Source organism: Ictidomys tridecemlineatus, chromosome 8 (assembly GCF_052094955.1).
Source record: "Ictidomys tridecemlineatus isolate mIctTri1 chromosome 8, mIctTri1.hap1, whole genome shotgun sequence".
In the NCBI taxonomy this organism is placed as follows: Eukaryota; Metazoa; Chordata; class Mammalia; order Rodentia; family Sciuridae; genus Ictidomys; species Ictidomys tridecemlineatus.
In genome coordinates this window covers 132,578,703-132,598,752 of record NC_135484.1, presented here as the reverse complement: position 1 = coordinate 132,598,752, position 20,050 = coordinate 132,578,703, and the positions used below count along the sequence as shown (strand labels likewise).

The window sequence follows — 20,050 nt, the reverse complement described above, 5'->3', positions numbered from 1 at the left end:
CTGATCAATTGCATTGTTTAAAGCTTGGTTATTTATAATAAATGTAACAGACAAATATCCTTCTTTAATTCTGATTATCAGTTTTTCTTTGTATTTGAAGTCTGTTTCTTTTGTAATTTTTGATGGTTAATTGTCTCTTTATTAATACTATAGTAGTACAATAACAACATCAAAGAGAAGGACAGTGCCTAGGGTCACCTTCAGATTTGGTAATATACTGGAAGAACTCACAGGACTCTCTGAAAGCTGATGCACTCACATTTATGGTTTATTATTAGGAAAAGAGACAGATCATAGTTAGCCAAAGGAAGTCCCATGGGGCAGGATCTAGGAAGTTTCATGTGGGGTACTTTCACTTTTTATCTCGTATTGGAATCATGGACAACACTGACTTTCCTGGGTGTAATATGTGAAAAAGACATGGGGTACAGCCAGTCAGGAAGCCATTTCCTGTCTATATTGAGTCTTCATCACACAGATAGGATCAGTGACCATTGTGCTGATCTCAGTCTCCAGGCCCCTGAAAGGTCAAGGTGATTCAAAGCCCTCACCATAAATCACATTGTTAGATTATCTGCTATGACCCAAATATTCTAGGTAAACAGACATTTTTATCAGGTAGAACATTCCAAGAACTTCAAGATTACCTCCCAGTAACTGAGGGAAAAAGCCAGAGTTTTTTGAGGAGGGGGCAAGATTAAATTCTTTGCTGAATTGAAAGCATTTGCTTGAAATATCATCTTTTTTTTTTTTTTTTTTTAAAGCAGTACTAGGGATGGAACCCAGGGCCTTGTACATCAAAGTGTACTCCACAATTGAATGGCATGCCAGAACTATCTATAGTAGTCTTTGTAAACTTTCAGAAGTTTGGTTTGGGAATGTGTCTTGTGAGCAGCATGAGGCAGGATTTTTATTTTTTAAATAGAATTCTGAGAGCTTTTGCCTTTTAACAGAATTTGAGCCATTTATCATAACTGAAAAATTTATCCTGTGGTTATCATGTTCTATTATTGCTTTTTGTTCTTCATTTTTATCTTTCCTATATAAATTGTATTGTTTACAGATTGGGAAAAGTGTTTTTAAATTCTGTTATAGAATTATCTTGATTTCTATTGCATGTGACCACAGTTAAGCATAACTTTATTTCCTGTGCTTTTTTTCTATTTTAATATAAGTTGAAGTTATAGATTTGGTTTCTTATTTTAGTTTTTCTTTTTCATTTCAGTGTTGCTTATATATATTTTTCTTTTGCATTTAATTTTGCCACAATTATATACAATTTACTGTATATATGTAAATGTAATTGCTCTTAATGTTTATCACCAGTCCTTTTATATTTCATCTTTCTTGTCTTTGAATTTTTTATTTTGAGCAGTGGGGTATATCTTTTGTGCTATATCTTTTGAATTCTTGAATGTCTGTTGACTTTATTCATTAATAACGTTTGTGCTGTATAAGAATTATTTTGTGAAGGTTTGATCTGTTGATTTTTAGTATTAGAAGAAATCCTTAGCCAACACAATTCTTTAATATGTAGGGAAATTTTCTGTTTTTATTTCAATTGTTATGCTTAGAAGATATATTTGTTTAGCCTTTAATTAAGGAAAAAAAAAAAGGAAGGAAGAAAAAGACCATTCTATTGTTAGTGTCTATTGATGTTCAAAGATGATCTAGGCACATATGGTTTTCTAGGACCCAGATTTCTAAATGAGTCATTTCTGTTAGTCTTCTAGATAGTAGCTGAAGTTATTATTTATTGTTTTTCTTTAGTATAATGAAGAAGGAAAGGAATCATAGGTTACTTAATTTAAATATAATTTATGTATGATTTAGCCACTCTGTGTTAGCTTTCCACCACTATAACAAAATATCTGAGATAATTAACATTTAAGGAAGAAAAGTTTTAGATCTAGGTTCTGGATGTTCCAGTCCAAGAAGAGGAGGAGGGGCATAGCTTTGGACCTCTAACAAAACAGCACATGATAGTGGGAGTGTGTGGTGGAGCAAGCTGCTTATCTCAGAAAGCAAAGAAGGGAAAGAAAGTACCAGAGTTCCACAGGCCCCTTCATGGCTACACCCCCAATGACCCAAGAACCTCCTACAAAGATTCTCTCAAAGTACATATCACTTTCCATTAGTGCCACCCTGAGTAGTAATCCGTTAACATAGATTTCTGTGTTAAAATACAGTGGAATAAGTAAAAACTAAATCTTTGAGAAACTGTTCATGAATTTAAATTTATAATGCATATTTTGTGACCCTTTCTCATCTTCTCTTTAGTAAGTATAATCCCCTCAGAGCTGACATACTAGCCAAATTAGGCAACAACCTCTCTTTATAAGGTCCAGGAGCTAAATTTGGCTTTTTTTCCTCACCCCTAGAATTGTTAAGGAAAAAAAGAAAAGAAAGAAAATGAAAAGAAAAAAAGACAGTGATGATGAATTCATGATATAAATTTGCTATCTAACTAGAGTATATATAGAACTATGATGCATACCTGGATTCTTACAGATATTGCCCATATACACATTATTCCTAGTGCCTCACTGAATACTGGTATTTATATAAATATAAGAACAGATATTGTGAAAAATTTTTGATTTAAATTACAAGTTTCAAATCCATCCTTTATTCAAGTTAAATAAAATGATTAACTAATTTCAGTGAATCAGTAGGCAATCTTTGTATAATCCTGATTTTTCTTTGAATAGTATTTTTATACCTACCATTTTTTTTGTTTCCCAAATAAAAACTTACGATGTTCAACTGTCTCACATATTTAAGTTTTAATAGATTAGAAACAATAACAAACCTGTGATCATGTACCAACTTGCTTATTGAATTATTTTATTTAAAAATGTTTTCTGAGAAAATAAAAGGTCAAGTGAACCAGACATTGGGTTATTTGGTTTAATTTTCTGGAAAATCGGATTGCCTTTATCAGATCTTAGTGTCTCTCAGTCCTCATGCTTGGCTGACAGCTTGACAGTGGCTCTGCTGTGGTGGAGATGGGTGGGAGGAAGTTGCTTTGTCAGCAAAAAAGGGCTGTAAACTGAGCTGTAGAACCAGGGTCACCTCATCTTGACCTGCTGATCAGTAATGTGTTATGTCAGCATCAGAAAATGTGACTGCATGATTTTCTTTAATGCTAATTCTGACTTAGAAAATAACATTCAAAGCAGGGCTAAACTGTAATATCTTATTGCCCAGGACAAACCACATGCAGTGCCTCCTTATTATGTGCCAAATGGTCTTTTAAAACCAGGATTGTCAGAAAACCACAGTGGCTTTTAAATAGCATGAGTAGATTTGCTAACATAGAGCATGGAAGTCTTTCTAGTTTAACTCTTTAATAATTAGGTATATAGTTTGTCTCCTTAAAGATAGGGAAGCAAGTTCTTTTCATTTTTACTTTACAAGTCAAGCTGAAATATAAGCTTTGACATATGGAAACATTTTGTGACACTTTTACCACGTAATTCACGTTTGAAACATTAGAGACATTACTTTCTCTTCACTTCTGAATCCAACAAGAAAATTAAAAAACAGTGGCTAATTGTTTTTCTATAAATGTACTTCAGCAGAGGAACAGTCTGTTTATTTTAGAATTCAAACAAAATTTGAGGTGGCTTTATAAGAAAAAAGTATTAAAAAGAATAAGATTAGAATTAAAAAGTAACTGAGAGAAGCAGAGAGGATCACAAGTTCAAAGTCAGCCTCAGCAACTTAGTGAAGCCCTAGCAGCTTAGGGAGACTCTGTTTCAAAAATAGAAAGGTCAGGGTATATGGCTCAGTGGTTAAGCACTCCTGGGTTCAATCCCCAGTACCTAGCCATGCCTCACCAAAACAAAAACAAAAACAAAACAGAAGCTGAGAAATAGATGTTATCAGGTGTTGAGAATGTGTTCATAGACCATTTGGGCACTGAATCTGACTCAGAATTTTCTGACCAATTAGTCAGAGGAAATACATTGAATTGTATAGGGCTCATAAATGAAATATAACACACACATTTGTATATGCAGACTATTTTGTTTGTGGATTTTTTTTTCCAGCATAAATCTGCCATCTATGATTAGAGGGTTAAAGCAGGACCTGAAAAATTCCTTTTAAGGAAGAGTTTTAAATTTACTCTTATTTGCATGCCAGAGAATAGCAAATATTTAAATGATGTTCATTTTAGTGTCCTAACTGAAAAACAGTGGAATTAGATGTCTTGTATTTGGATTTCACTATAGCAAATTATATAAGAGTAGAAATCTTAGATGTTTTAGCAGCTAATATTTTGAGGAATTGAGACTCTTGTATTTGAACTGAATGTAATTCCCAAGTAACATAGTCAGTTTATTGTTTTCATTTTACAAACGTGAAAACAGAAGCTGAGATAATCTAAGTGGCCTGTTGGGCAGGGGAGTGTAGGGCAAGATTTTAAGATTTAAGACTGCCTGAGTTCTCGTTTTATGAGTTTGGCTTTGTGACCTTGATCAAGATGTTTAATTTCATGAATCTGTGTTTTTTCCTATATGTAAAATATAAACATATCTTTGGCTTCTTACAAGATGAAAAAACAGGTTAGAAATTTATAGTGATTAGCTTACAGTCAAGGCTCAATGTTTGCTATGCTATTCTACAATTTTTTTTATCACAATTTTGAATATGAAATTACACTTGTTTTGAAATATTTCTTAGTACTTCACCTATATAAGCCTGATTTACTATGTTTAAAACCTTACTTCTTCAGTAGTTAATAGCTAAATATTTTATAAAGTGATTTCCCAATGGTCTTTATTATAATCAGAGAGACATAAATCAATAAAATCAAACAAAACTTCCATGTAATTTTTACATCCAGAGTTGACATATTTGGTAGATGTTGCTAGAAACTTCTTTGGAACCTACAGGTGGATTTATTGTGCATAGAAAAATATATATTTTGCCATGTTGTATTCCAAGGCTGAAATTAACTTTTTTGGTGGCCTTTAGACTTCAAATAGTAGCATTTCTGTTTTGCAAATGGTGAAACAGAAATAAAAATGACTTTCCCTTGGCCAAATATCAAAGATATTAGTATAAGATTCAGGATGCCCAAGGTCTCACTTTTCTTTTTTTTTCCTTTTCTGTTTTCATTCAACTATTTTTACCACACAGTTTTGAAGATCAGATGATTGAATATGTGTATTATGTACTATTTTAATAATGTTAAACTATGAATAACTTAGATGGTGTCTCCTGGGTACTTTGCAAAGTATTGCATGTTTGTGCTCCTTCCCAGCAGTGAAAATAATATGACCATTTTTAAAGCCTGTTTAAAAATGTCATCTTGATATAATATCTTTCTACCCATTAAAATGGCCTACATTTTAACTAGATTTTTTTCTTCTTTTTCTAGCCATCCATCAAAAATTAGAGGCTGATGGAACGGAAAAAGTAGAAGGATCCATGACGCAGAAACTGGAGAATGTTCTGAACAGTAAGTTTTGTTCTATGACCCGAAACTATTTATGGGCTTTATAACAAGCTTTAATATAGTTCTTGGACCTGGTTTCACAGGACAACGTGGTAAGTTGCATTTCAATATTCATTTCTAAATAGTAGTGATTTCATAAACATAAAGGGGAAATAGCAACATTAAAAATAAATGTCCTGTTTTTGTTTTTATTTATGAGAAATCATAATTTGATAACAAGCCATTTTACTTCTTAAGAAATAAAATTTGCTACCTTAAGACAGATTAGAATGAAAAGCAGTAAGCAGTAGCTGGAATTGTCATTGACCCAAAACCTGAAAATGTATCTTCAAGCATTTGCCAGTGTTTAACACAGATAACCTTACCTATAAGAACAACAGATGCTTAAGGATTGCTAGTTTACACCTTTCATTTCTTGGGCAGCTGTCTGTTTAAGAGTGAATGTAACTCTAAGATATTTTGTAAGATCCTGTAGATCCTGGAGAGAATGGTATATGCAAAAATTTGTATCCTGTCCACCTCCTCTTTTCTCCTTTTTATGACATCCTGGGCTCCAGCTACTTATCCTACTGATTTAGAAGAAGCTCATCAGATGAATTAGTCCTTGTTATGTTATTAGTGGCTTAAAATTTTGTTGTACTGTTTCACACATGTAGTTATCATTTGATATGAAGTGATAATTTGCACAGGAATCTCCTTGCTTTTAAATATAATATAGTATGTGATTTCCATATAAAAATGGGTTAAAAAATTAAGAAACCTTACTTTGGATATTTAAAGATTCTATGACCACAGGATTGTGATATGAAGCTAACTCTGTCCTTTTAGATTAATTTATTCTCATGAGCAGAATTTGTAGATCCTTTATGAAAATCTGTTCACAAACCTGGGGAATTCTTAATAAGAAAGTATTTTTTTGAAAAAAAAGTTTCACTGGGTGTGGTGGTTCTTGCCTATAAGCCCAGCTAATCAGGAGCCTAAGGCAAGAGGATTGCATGTCTGAGGCTGGCTTTTGGAATTTAATAAGACCCTGGCTCCAAATAAAAAGGGCTACTATGTAGTTTGGTGGTAAAAGTGCCCTTGGGTCTAGTCCTTAGTATTTCCAGGAGTTGGGAATGGGGGTTAATTTAATGTCTGCTTTCTTTGGTAGTAGAAATTGAATACTTGAATTTCATTCTAAATCTGTGAATTGACAGCACTTAAAAATCTTCTCTGATTATTATTGCTATTATTGTTGTTATTTTTTTGTCCTAGATTTTGCCTTGGCTTTTGTGTCTGAGAATGAAGTCACCGATTTTGTTAAAATAAGTGTATTTTGAATACTACCCAAATAAATAATGCAGTCAGATATTTTAAGGTTTTGGAAGGATGTTTTATACTCAGGGATATTATTATTATTTATTTATTTTTTTTAGTTTTCGGTGGACACAACATCTTTGTTTATATGTTGTGCTGAGGATCAGACCTGGGCCACATGCATGCCAGGCGAGCGCTACCGCTTGAGCCACATCCCCAGCCCTCAAGGATATTATTTGCACTATAGAAGTTGTCATTAAACCATGACATTATACAAAAACAAACAAACAAAAAAATGAGATCTCGGGGCTGGAAATATAGTTCAGTTGGTAGAGTACTTGCTTAGAATGCATAAGACCCTGGGTTCAATCCCTGGCCCCACAAAAAAAAAAAAAAAAAAAATCACTAACATTTAAAAGTATAGCTGACACTAACTAAAGCATTGTGACAGTAGAAGAGGTATTTATTTGTTAAAGTTTATTTGTTAGGCTTAACAATGTGTGGTAACAATTTTCTTCTGTTAAGGTATAGTTTGGAAACAATCTTCCCTTGGGATTTCTAGTATAGAAGTTGTAATGGAAATTGTTTCATTCTATTCTTTTGAAACTGTGAACCTTTTCTAAAAATGTGTCACATGAATTCTACTGAAGTTTGCTCTTTTGGGATAAAGTTAGGCTTGACTGACATAAATAGTCCCTTCTTTATAAGGTCCTTAGGGTTTTTTAAAGAAAAAATATTCCTTAAAATATAGTCCTTTATAATAATTTCCTTTTTCCCAGAAACATTCTTTATCAAAGTGATGTTTATGTTTGCTATCTCAGTATAAGGTTTTGCTAATTCAGGTCAGCATAACAAACATTTATTCACATTAGCTATATTAAGTCCTGGGCTAAGCCTGCTTAGAAGATGAAGCCCAAATTGTTGTGGCTCTAATATTGTAAGAGTGTTTTCGGTGCAGACGGGAATATTCTAGATAGCCAAGGATTTAAGTACTGTAAAAACAATGAAAACAGAGAACTGAGATCAAGAAAAATAATTATACAAGTACTATTGAATATTTAATTTCTTTTTAAGAGGACAGAAGGAATAAATGGATAAGGAAGGAATAAATGAGTATGACTACTGTTTAGTTTGCTTAAATAATCACTAATGCTTTTATCTTACATTTTAGAATTGCTAACTTAAATGAAACTTCTTTTTCAAATTTTTAATGCCTTTTTTTCAATGTTGAAAACTTTTTTAAAAATATATTTTTCAGTTGTAGATGGACACAATACCTATATTTTGTTTATTTATTTTTATGTGGTGCTGAGGATCAAACCCAATGCTTCACACGTATGAGGCAAGTGCTCTACCGCTGTGCCACAACCTCAGCCCCAATGTTGACAACTTTTATTGGAATTGTTTTTGGTTTTCATTGACATATGCTTTTCATATTTGCCTGAACTTAAAAAATTTTTTTCCTTGATATCAAGCCAGTGATGAATTTTTACTTGTTTACATCAAATTCATTTATCTGCTGGGCATTGTGGTATGTGCCTATAATCCCAGTGACTTGGGTGACTGAGCAACTTAGTGAGACCCTGTCTGAAAATAAAAAATGGAAAGGAATGAGGAGATAGCTCAGTGGTGAAGCACCTCTAGGTTTAGTCCTCAGTATCTGGAGGGCAGGCGGGGGGCAGGGGGGGGTGAGGGGGAAGCCACTTAATCTAACTCTATGTTTTTTACCTCTTCCAAAAGTGTAAAACATATAAAATAGTACTGTCCAATAGGACTTCTACAATGATGAAACATAGTTATTGAAAACTTCTGATGTGGCTTGAATAAGTGAGGAATTGAGTTTATTCTCCCCAAGCTCTGAGGATGAACCCAGGACCTTGTTAAATGCAAGGTATGCACTGTACGACTAAATTATATCTCCAACCCTGAATTTTTAACTTTTATTTAATTTTAGTTAATTTAGCTGTGTTAGATTTCCCCATCACTATGACAAAATGTCTGAGAAAATCAACTTAAAAGGAGGAAAGGTTTATTTTGACTCATAGTTTCAATGCATGGCCAATTGTCTCCATTTTTGGGGGCCCTGTGGTTAGGCAGGGAGTGCTGATGAAGACCTCATGATAACTGCAAAGAGAGAAGAAGGGTCCAGGGTCTCCATATCGCCTCAGGGGCACACTTATAATTATCTAACTTCCTCTCACTAGGCCCAACTTCCTAAAGGTTCCACCATCTCCTAGTAGCACCATAGGTAAGTGACCAATTCTTTAGAATATGGGTTTTTAGGGACCATTCAAGATCCATACTATAGCACCAATTAAGTCTTGTACTTGAGATTGAACCCAATGACTCTACCACTGAACTTCATTCCCAGACCTTTTTAGTTTTTGTGTGAGGGTCTCACAAAGTTGCCAGGTCTGGACTCAGTCTCCTGAGTCTTTGAGATTACAGCTGTGTAACACCACACCCAGTAGCCTCAGATGGCTAGTAGCTGCTGGATTAGGCAGTGCAGATATAGATAGTACAGTCTGGGTATTTGTAGTGGTTATGATAATAATAGCTATTTTAGTTAGCTTTCATCGCTGTGACCAAATCACCTGGCAGCAACACTTAGAGTAGGAAAAGTTTATTTGATTCACAGTTTTAGTCCTTAGACATTGCTCTAAGCTCCATTGCTCTGGGCCCAAGGTGAGGTAGCACATTATGGAAAAAAGGCTCAGTGGAAGAAAGCTACTTAGCACATGGTGGGGTCAAGAAGCAGAAAGAGGGAAGGAGAGGGGAGAGGTGAACCCTTCTAGGGTACATCCCAGTGACCCACCTTCTCCAGCCATCCCTATAGTCTTGTTTTGTTTTACTTTATTTTATTTTTTGCAGTACTGGGACTTCAATTCGGGAGGGGCATTCTACCTACATCTCCAGTCATTTATTTTTTATTTTTTTCCTTTTTTGAGACAGGGTGTTGCTAAGTAGCAGAAGCTAGCTTCTAATTCTCTTGTTTAAACCTCTTGAGTTGCTGGGATTACAGGTGTGCACTGCTGTGCCCAATTCTCCATTTTATTGATGAAAATATTGAAGCACAGAAAATTAAATTAGCTACATAAATTCATATAAATTCATACAAGTGAAAAGGCTAGGAACTATAATATTAATGCATAAGTTTGGAGCCAGATTTCTGGATATAATTGCTTGGTTTTGGTGTGCCCAAGTCTCAGTTAAATAAATACCTAACACCCAACAACACAGTTCAGATTTCTGTTACTATAGTGTATTCACTGTAACTGTGTAATCAGTCCATAAGATGAAAATGTATCAAACAACAAATGTGATGATACTGTATGTTAAGTTTAAATCCAACGTAAATGGAGTTATGGAAGATGGTGACAGTGGGAATGGCCTTGCTGCTGTTCAAGACTGGAGATGTGTTTTTGGAGGCATTCAGTGAAGGTGATCTTCCTAGTATAACTAAGAGAAGAGCTTGTGAAGAAAAGGAAATGCCCCAAGGGAAGTGATACTTAAAAGCACTCTCAGGGAGATATTGCAAAGTGCAAAGGATAAAATGTCCTAAACCGATTTACTCTTGGAAAGAAGATAATTTGTCAAAGTAAAAAAAGCAAGAACTCTTTTAAGTTCTAAAAAGAAAGAAAACACTTGAATTTTCATTGTTTCTAATATTTGAAACTGGGTACTAATAAGAAATTAGTTTTACAATTTTTATTTTTTCCTATTCATTTTAATCAGTGGTATGTAAGTTTTAATGTTTAAACAAACATTTTTAGATGTCGTAGAAAATTTAGGTTAAATGTGGAGGGCCTTGGGTTCTTTCCCCAGCACTGAGGTAGGGATGAAGGGAGGGATATGTACAGTGGAGTAGGAGGAATATCAGGTTGATCATGTACATCTTAAAAGGAAGCAGGAAATAAGCAAAGGCTGATGAGTGGGAAGCTCAGCAGAGATGGTTACAGATCCTGGAAGGGTTAGCAGCCATCAAGGAGAAGATAATGACTTCAGAAAGGAGATGGGATGTAGAATCTGTAATGGCTAATGTGTGGTGGCTATGGGAGAGATGGGGCTTGCTCAACACAATCTCTTTATGCCTTAGTGTGGAGTTTGTCTTTATCCTGAAGACTAATGATGAGTCATTCAAGGAATTTAATAAGGGAATGATGTGATGAGATTTTTAAAAGAGCACTTTGCCATCTGTAGAGGGAGTAATTTAGAGGGAGCTGCACTGGAGGCAGGAAGAGACTCCCAATAGAGTGCGTAGCAGTAATGTAAGGGGGACCTTATGAAGACTTCCAACCTAAAAGGTGGGTAAAGTAGAGCCAACAACAGTGAAGAAACATTAAAGAGATAAGGATGGCAGTATTTGGTCATTGGTTTGAGGTAGGAGGTAATAAAAATGAAGTGGTCAGTGATGGCTTGTTTTCTGGCCTTCTGGAGGAAGGAGGAGAGGTTTAGGCCATGAGAAGGGAAGTAGAGAGGAAAAAAATTGAGTTCAATTTCTAACATAAATTTAAAACATAAAAGTCTCAGATTCTAAGGGTCATACCAGTGAGTATCTTCGTAGCTCTTACCACTGTATCACATGGAACAAGTGGAAGAAATTATGTCAGTTCCTCTACTTTAAAATAGGGGTAAAAATAGTGCCTGTCTTGGAGGGGCATACAAGTTTAATGTAAAGTACATGTAAAGTTAAGATTAGCACCTAGCATAGAGCAAATTCTCAGTGATTAGCTGTCATTATTATATGTCTAGTGAAAATATTTTTAAAGATTAGTCTTAAGTTCACAGACACATTTTGAGATATAGATTTGTGAGTCACCAGCATACAGAAAGAGTGATATGATTGAATAATTTAATTGAAGAACTTTGTATAAAATTAAAAAAAACCAGGTCATGTTGTTAGGAAATTAAGGGATATCTGTAAGAGTCAAGTTTGTAAAAAAGAAACATGTCTACTTAGTGGTTGGGTGGTAAATATTTAACAAGTGACATTTAAAAAAGAAAAAGAAAACCAACCTCAATTTTAGCATTTCCCAAACTTGACTTAAAAAGAAGTTGGGGAGAGCTGTGAATATTTGGCTCTTGAGAGTGTGTGAAACTCATCCCCAGGATTCTAGTTGCGTGTCCTTTTTTTAGAGCTATAGTGGCTGTAACATGGTGTTGTAAACATGCATTAACTATTGTATACAATGTGGTTTGGGTAATATAATTATGTTAGGCAGCTGCTATCTAGTGATTTTCCAGAATCTGTTAAAATGAGATACCTAAAGCAGGTTGTTAGGTCTTTCTCTGTAGTCCTAATTTTGCTATAAATGTAAACATACGTTTTAGGGTTACCTTAATCTTCCTGAGTACCCTAAAGTTTAATTTTCTAGTATCATTTGGTTTTCCTTTTCCCAGGATAGATTGTGCTGTGGTGGGGGCACTCCTTCCATCCTTCCCCGACCCTCGCAAGTCCCAGGAATGGGAAAGCACAGATTAAAAATCACTTTTAAGATCTACTGTCTCAAGTGTCTGTACCAAGAAAGGGACTAATAAGGTTACTTTGAAATAAGAGAAAGTAACATTCTTGAAATTTCAAGACACCTTGGAATTACAGGACTAGATTTTCTAGATTACAGGAGTTCCTGGGACAATTAAATATTTTTTTTGTGTGTGTGCTATGGATAGATCAGTTGGTAGGTCTGAGTATGAGGTTAGTATGCAGTGGGAAAGTGACTTTTCTTTTCATGTTACTCTGTGGAAAATTTTTACTGTTCCATGAACCCAACCATAATTGTGGCATTTGGCATGTTGTTGCAACAGCATTGCTATTAATTCTTGGGAATTGTGTGTAACTGAGATAGTGATGGTTACAGTCCAAGTTAACTGGTATTGACATCATCCCTGGGTGAGGAGAAAGATCTTTTCAGGTCTAGGATCAAAGCTTCTTTGATATGTAAGGCCAAAGTCATGGTTCTCATGACCATCTGATTCTGTTAAGTTTTGTTTTGTGGTCACACACTGGATACTTAAATCCCTGCCTTAAAATTAGGTATTCTTGGTGTGAGAATGTGGAGTGAGGTGTGAGGTGTGTGTGGGTCAGCATACATGGGGGATATTTATTGGATGTCTGTGGATGTTTTACTGATGGTCTTATCTGTAACAACAGCCCAAAGATAAAGATCCCTCCCCCTTTAAAAATATTTATTTTTTAGTTTAGGTAGACACAATATCTTTATTTTATTTTTATGTGGTGCTGAGAATTGAACTCAGTGCCTCATGTATCGTAGGTGAGTACTCTGCCACTGAGCCATAACCCCAGCCCCAGTTCCCTTTTTGTGTAGTAGTTTTGTTTTCTTATTAGTAGCCCTAGGGAAGAAAGACAGTGCATTTTGTGACCTGCTGGTGATTTTTATCTGCTGTACAAATCTTGATTTCACTGTTCTCCTGTATTTTGTTACTGGATGTATCATTTAGTTATTAGAGTCATGAACTACTGTTTTATTGTTGATGCAGTAAAGTTCACAGCAGAATAATATTTATTGAAAAGTTATCTATATAATTTCTTAGTATCATACAAATTAAAATCCTTCATATAAATGCATATATTTCCATATAAATTATAATTTTATAGTTTAGAATTTCTGTCTGTAAACTTTTCTGTATACAATATTTTTATTTTATTTTATTATAAGTAGCTTTTCTTCATATTCTTGTTCTCATACTTTTTAGGGATTAAAATTAATTATTAGTTGCTAATATTTTATTACTTTAAAAATAAGATGAGAAAAATCCAATTTTGAACTCTTTGCCCTGTTTGTTCCAAATTATTTCACTTTCATTGAACAGAAAAGAAGCTTAATTACTTAATGTCTAAACCTCACATATAAGTAACCTTTTAAAAAAGATTAATTTCCACTTGAATATCTATTCATTTATGGGACCTCAACTCATGTTTATATTTTTAGAATGATAAGCAAATACTTTAGAATAATTTTCCTTGAAGAAAGAAAGTTTTAACCCTAATCAGATTTCAGATATTCATTTAGCCTCTATTATGTGGTTTGGTGGCAAGAAGAAAATGTATTTTTCTTCATCTTATAGTAGAAATTTAGCAGTCTACATTAAATAGCATGTGGTGAAAACAGTTATCTTGACCAAACAAAGTTTTTATATCAGGCCTTTAAAATCTCAACAGAATTTAAACATTATTTAGATAAAACAATCATGTTACAAAGACGACTTTTAACACGATCAGGCCACCCACAGTGTGGACCAGAGGATATGGCATGCAAGCCACCCAGTGAGACTGAGGTAATTTTTTCATCTTTGCTTAAAGTATAGTCACTAGACCAGATAATGTAGAAACTTTTTACAAGCAGCGATCAAACAGCCAAAAACAGTTTATCCTTTCTCTCCCCTTTCCTTGTGGCTAATTAAAAATAATTCACAAGTTGCAAAATTTAAACAATTTTTTGTACTTGCAAATTTTGCTTTAGATAAAGTAGCTCTTACATTACAGTGACCCATATAATTTGACATCTTTTAGGAAAAAAATTATGAAATATTCTTGTATAACTTTATAAGAATTAGCTGATTTAAGAAATATTAATACTATGTTAAAGTTTGTCATTTTAAATTGTGTATATAATTTTCTGTGTCTGCTATATAAGGAGATAATTCTATCAAGAAATAGGGTTAGTTTTAAAATTACTTCTTTTGAACAACTTTTCTGAAAATGATTTTCCTTGTTTTGTTTGTCGCCCCATATGTAGATGCTGAATCCATAGAATTTCAGTAGTGTGCATGTATATCTGCACACATCTGTATGTTTGTTTTACTTTTTTTGTCTGAAGTAATGATATAACCTAAGGGCCCATAATTGCAATAACATTTAAAAGAGTAACTAAAATAAATACAGGTTCATGTGGGAGAATTTATTTGGGCATGGAAAGTATAGTTGTTTTTAATTGGGTACCATTTTTCACATATGAAAAGACTTAGCAGGCAAAATGGAAATTTTATTTTAGCAAACTATAAAAGATCTCCAATATAGTAACTTAAAAAAAGAGTCTATTGCATTTAACTGTAAAGTTTCGATAGCTGTCTCAGACTTTGTTTCCAGTGCTCAGTTACACATTTTGTGATTCAAATTAGCTTTTATTTAAGTTTCTTTTTCTCCTTTAAAAATAGGAGCGAGTAATACTGCGGACACGTTATTTCAAGAAGTGTTAGGTCGAAAGGACAAGGCAGATTCCACTAGGAATGCACTCAATGTACTTCAGCGATTTAAGTTTCTCTTCAATCTTCCTCTGAATATTGAAAGGAATATTCAAAAGGTAGAGAAAATATTTATGTACTAACAGTTATAAATGTCATAAGTTTTAAAGGTTTGTTAATACATTTTTAATATTAACCAAATGTCTTCATTATGCTTTACTGATGGTCTCCAAAATGTTTCTTTATTTTAAAGGGTGACTATGATGTGGTTATTAATGATTATGAAAAGGCCAAGTCACTCTTTGGGAAAACGGAGGTGCAAGTTTTCAAGAAATGTAAGATTTGTTTATTACTTCTACATCTTTTACTTTCCTTTTACAGGAAGAATGAGGAATGTGTTGTGTAAAGAATGTACATGCATTTTAGATTTTGTTTATATGGTGTTCTCTTTAAAATGTAAAACAATTACTTCAAAAATAACATTATGATTTTCTTCCTGAGATGCAGTGAAAATGAGCACTCGTGACGATGGGTTATTCTTGGACATTCTTTGCTGCTAGTCACAGTGCTCTTAAAACTCTTTCTTATCAGAAAGAAGCAAAGACAGGTATTTTATAGACATAAACTTGCATTTCGATTTTTTTTTTCCTTTGGAGAGAGCAATCTGTATGAATTCTAATTCTTTTTTAGAGCAAACCCAACACCTTTTGAAATTATTTCTAATACTGGATTTACAGAGTATAAGAAAAGCTTAAAATGCCCCATGTTTAAACTCCCATCAATTAGAAATATTATAGGGTTTACTAAAAATGAAATATGTAAGAATTTAGAAATCATGATTTTATTTCTTTTCTGTGGTAAAATTTATATTTACTTAAATGCACAGACCTTACAAGTTACAGGTCATTTATTTATAACAAAAATACATGCCCACGTACACACTCAAGGTGGTGTTTTGATCACTTCCAAAGGTCCCTGTATTTCTTCTTAGTCAAAAGGAACCATCTGCTTTCTGAAATTTGATATTAAATTTTAATTCTGTAAATCTTGTGTATTCTTTTTAAAAATAGATTATGCTGAAGTAGAAACACGAATAGAAGCTTTACGAGAATTACTTCTGGATAAATTGCTTGAGACACCATCAACCTTACATGACCAAAAACGCTATATAAGGTAAAACTTTTGCAAGAATTCTGAGGGATCGCCTTTATCTGTTTTGGTATTGGATGTGTCAGGTAACCCTTAACACTGATTTGGGGGAAATTAGTAGACTGCTGATAAAATGGTAAAAGAGAAGCCAAATAGCAGAAATTTAGGGTTTTTGTATAGGGCACCAAAATTCTTTTGAATACCAATAAATTGGGAGTAGTTACATAGTATTTACTTTTTAAAGCTAGAAAATCCTGCCAGTTTGGCAAAGGAACAGTAGCCCTATTGCTTAGTCACCTCTTCCTCCTGTGGGTTACCTAACTTTGTGGGATGGTGTGGTGCCACACCCTGTGAATACCATAGTTCATGAAGTAGGAGCTCTCTGTATGGTTTAAAGAGAATAATACTGTCTTACACTGTGTGAGAAATTATTCATGCCATAGGAGTGTCCCATGGCTCAATAGTGAAGAAAGTTCTGGAAAGTTTTGCCCTTGAGTATCTATCTGATTTACAAGCCTTTAATGGTCAATAAGATAAATATTGTTACTAAATAGAAATACTTTTTAAAAAATAGCAATAATATTAAAAGAGATGGACTTCATAGGATATGAAGAGTCTTCAGGAAGAAGCAGTATCTCCTGATGGAATTAGCTGTTCATTATAGTTAACTATAGGCATATATGCATTTGGCTGTGATTATCATATGATCATTGAAAATACTCTCCAGGCATAGGAGAAGGATCTGTTCTAAAAGCTTCTGTGTGTGCAGTTGTGGAGGGTCCAAGAGTTTACACTCAGCCCTTGTCCTGATGATGAGGGAAACTGTGGGAGCATGAGCCACTGCATTGGTACACACTAGTTTTGTCTAGTTGGAAGGTGAGGAGAGGCTTGGGGAATAGGACAGAATGAGCAGTAAAGTCAGTTGCTGCCACTGCAGAACTGTACCCTGTGCCTGAGCACTGCCCTGGGTGCATTCTGTGTTTCTTCTCTTAGCAAAGGGTACTTGCATTGTGCCTGTTACACAGGTGAAGAAAGCAAAGCTTGCCCAGCACACACAGCTAGTAGGACTACTTCTACTGTTGGTCTGGTTCAAAGCCTATCCTGGCTTTTCTCCGTGTTGTCTCCTTAAGGAAAGAATGTCTACAGCAGACTTTTCTGGCTCATAGAACTGTATAAATTTAAAGCTGGAAATAAACTACATGTTAGTTATCCAATTGTTTTATTTTCTACATATAAAAAATAATTTTGGTAAGATGGAGTGTGTTGTCCGGGACACATTGATGAGGAACAGGTGCCCCGATTCTTCCTTGCTCTGTTCCCCTCTGCTACTTTACAGATTTTTCTCTATAGATTCACCTAGCTGTTCATTTGTTATGTTAAATTTGCCTGCAGTAATATGGGAGACTTTACTTAGTATAAAATTTCTTTATAGGTAAATTACTGTCTGTATGGATAATGGCCAGTTCATATGACCAGGTTTTTTATTCCTGAACATCATTTAAAAAGATGGTAGGGTCAGAAGAGATGTCTTTAGATGGCCTATTTTGCTGCTTTTTTCCCCTTTCATTTTAAAGGAAAAACAACAAGGATGTCAACAATGGTTGAGTTGTTTTCATCATTATTTTATTTCTGATGCTTTGAGAAGACACTAAGCAATTTGATTACTATTTTCTAATTAAAATTTTAGCCATTAATAAGTAGAAAATAAGATCAGAACCAGATCAAGTATCTGTTGGGTTTTAAAAACTATGGTGATAGACACTGAGAGCACAAGGTGGGAATGGAAACAGCTTTATTATTAACAAAAATAACAGAGTGTTAGTATTCTGTGATTCATTTTATGCATAGTAGAAGTGAAAATCAGATTACTTGCTGTGGTATCTTACTCTTTATTCGTTATTTTATCAAATGTAAATCTTCATGATTAGGTTTACTTCTCATTCTGTCTTGATCTGGTAGAGAACTTGTTAACTTTAACAAGAACCAAGCTTCATTTACTCCTTTCCATCTAAGTGTGACCCTGTTTCTGATAATTTGTAAAAATCGGAATATAGAATTTAAAATTTTTACTCTTAAATGTGAAAATTATTAAGCCTATGTCCATTATCTTTGGAATGTTTTCCCTCAAAAGCCTTCATAAAAAATATTCTTTAATGTGTAGTTTTAAACATCATAATTCTAAACAAAGATCTTTATAAGGAAACTATTAGTTTTAAGCTTCATACTAAAAGAAGAAACTTATTGGAAGAGGATGGAATAGCTGAATTGAACTGAACTGATCTGAAATATTTTCTAGAATTTCTAAGAGAAAAGCTTTATTTTTTAATAAAATTCTTCTAAACTCCTTTAATACTTATTAATGAGATGATAGGATTATCATTAAATTTTGTAAAGACATGGTCAACTTGCTAAGGAGACATAATTTTAAAATCACTGTAACCAGATGAACTTGTTGATTTCTCTTGCTGTATTGCTGGAGAAATAGCCCTAACAGTGGGCCTTCTACATTTTGGTTCAGTAGTTTAAAAATTAGATGGAAGCCATTTCTCTAAAAGAATATTGCCTCTAAAATCTGAGGATTATGTGAGTAAAAGTATTAGAAGCAAGTTTTGCAGAAATATTTGGAGGCATAGCAAACCTCATTAGGAAGCTCGTTGAAATCAGTTACTCCCAGCAGGAAAGAAGCGCATCTTCTTTGGGAAGAGTAGACACAATATATTATTTGTTATATTTGCGTTACAGATAATAAAATAGGAAAGTCTTGTGTGAGAGGAAGAATCAGATTGGTTTTTGAAAGCTTTGGAAGGAATTCCCTATGCTAAGCTAAATTTAATTTGTTAGATTGTTAGGAGATTATTCTCAGATAAAGAGACTTAGGTGATTTCTTTTTATTTTAATATATATATTTTTAGTTGTAGATGGACAAATACCTTTATTTTGTTTTGTTTTATTTTTATGTGGTGCTGAGGATCGAACCCAGGGCCCCTCACGTGCTGGCAAGTGCTCAACCACTGAGCCACAACCTCAGCTCTTAGGTGGCATCTTAATATTAGTAAAATTCTTCCTTTTAATTGACTTGTGTCTTTGTCAACTCTGACACATTGCCTGTTTGAAACCTACCCACAGTCATCAGGAGGAGAAGGGCAGGCAGCCTGTCAAGTGCAGTGTGATCCATGCTGTGAAGTGGCCCTCTGAAGATGTTCAAATGCCCAGACATTCTCAGAAACAGGAATCCAATAGCTAGTGGAGGTTGGGGTTGTTGTGGATAGTTTCTCAATATTATGTCATGTTTCTTCTCAACATCTTCTTTGCTAACTTATTATGAAATTGATTTGTTTCTCCTCTCATTAGCTGCTAATTGAGATATCTGAGTAATGAGTACTGGCTACTGAAAAAATTGGGAGGGAGCATCAGGCATGAGTGATTGAGATTTGGCTAGAGGTCACAGCTTGTAGCTATTAATGAATATTTATCATTGACCAAAAATCTTTAACCACAAGACAAAGGATAGCCTATTATTTAAGAATAATTTTAAGACAATAAATTTATTTGAATATGCTTTTTGATTTGATTAATTGGATTTAACTTGTTGTATTCATACATTTTGTGAAGTATGAATGCCATATCTTGAATACTATTTGATAGAAATTTTTTAACTGTAATATATTTAAAGTACCTATATGGATTTGCGTATTTTATACACAAAGACATAAAATATTTTAAAAACTATTTTAAAATAAGAAACTATCTATATATTCTAGAGAAACACTTTCTCAGTGATGAATTAGTTACCAAATTGCTTCATGTTGAGAAAGCAGTCTCGTTTTAGCTCTTAGTAAGCTGTGTTACACTGCCATCTAGTGGCTGTAACAGTTGCAGTTCTTTAACCAGTGTTCTTGGCTTGCCCTGGGTCTTTCAGGTAATGACTTCAAATGG

The 20,050-nt window shown here is 34.0% G+C and overlaps 1 protein-coding gene across 2 annotated transcripts in view; it reads left to right on the top strand.

Moving 5' to 3' along the window:
* Nucleotides 1–20,050, top strand: part of Exoc2 (exocyst complex component 2) — a 190,584-nt gene that overhangs the window by 67,370 nt on the left and 103,164 nt on the right. For both annotated transcript variants that reach the window (XM_040282200.2, XM_005335159.5), the window contains exons 7-10: nucleotides 5,390–5,470; nucleotides 14,939–15,084; nucleotides 15,219–15,300; nucleotides 16,036–16,138. In XM_040282200.2, the coding sequence (XP_040138134.1) occupies nucleotides 5,390–5,470; nucleotides 14,939–15,084; nucleotides 15,219–15,300; nucleotides 16,036–16,138 (412 nt within the window). The remainder of the gene's footprint in view (nucleotides 1–5,389; nucleotides 5,471–14,938; nucleotides 15,085–15,218; nucleotides 15,301–16,035; nucleotides 16,139–20,050) is intronic.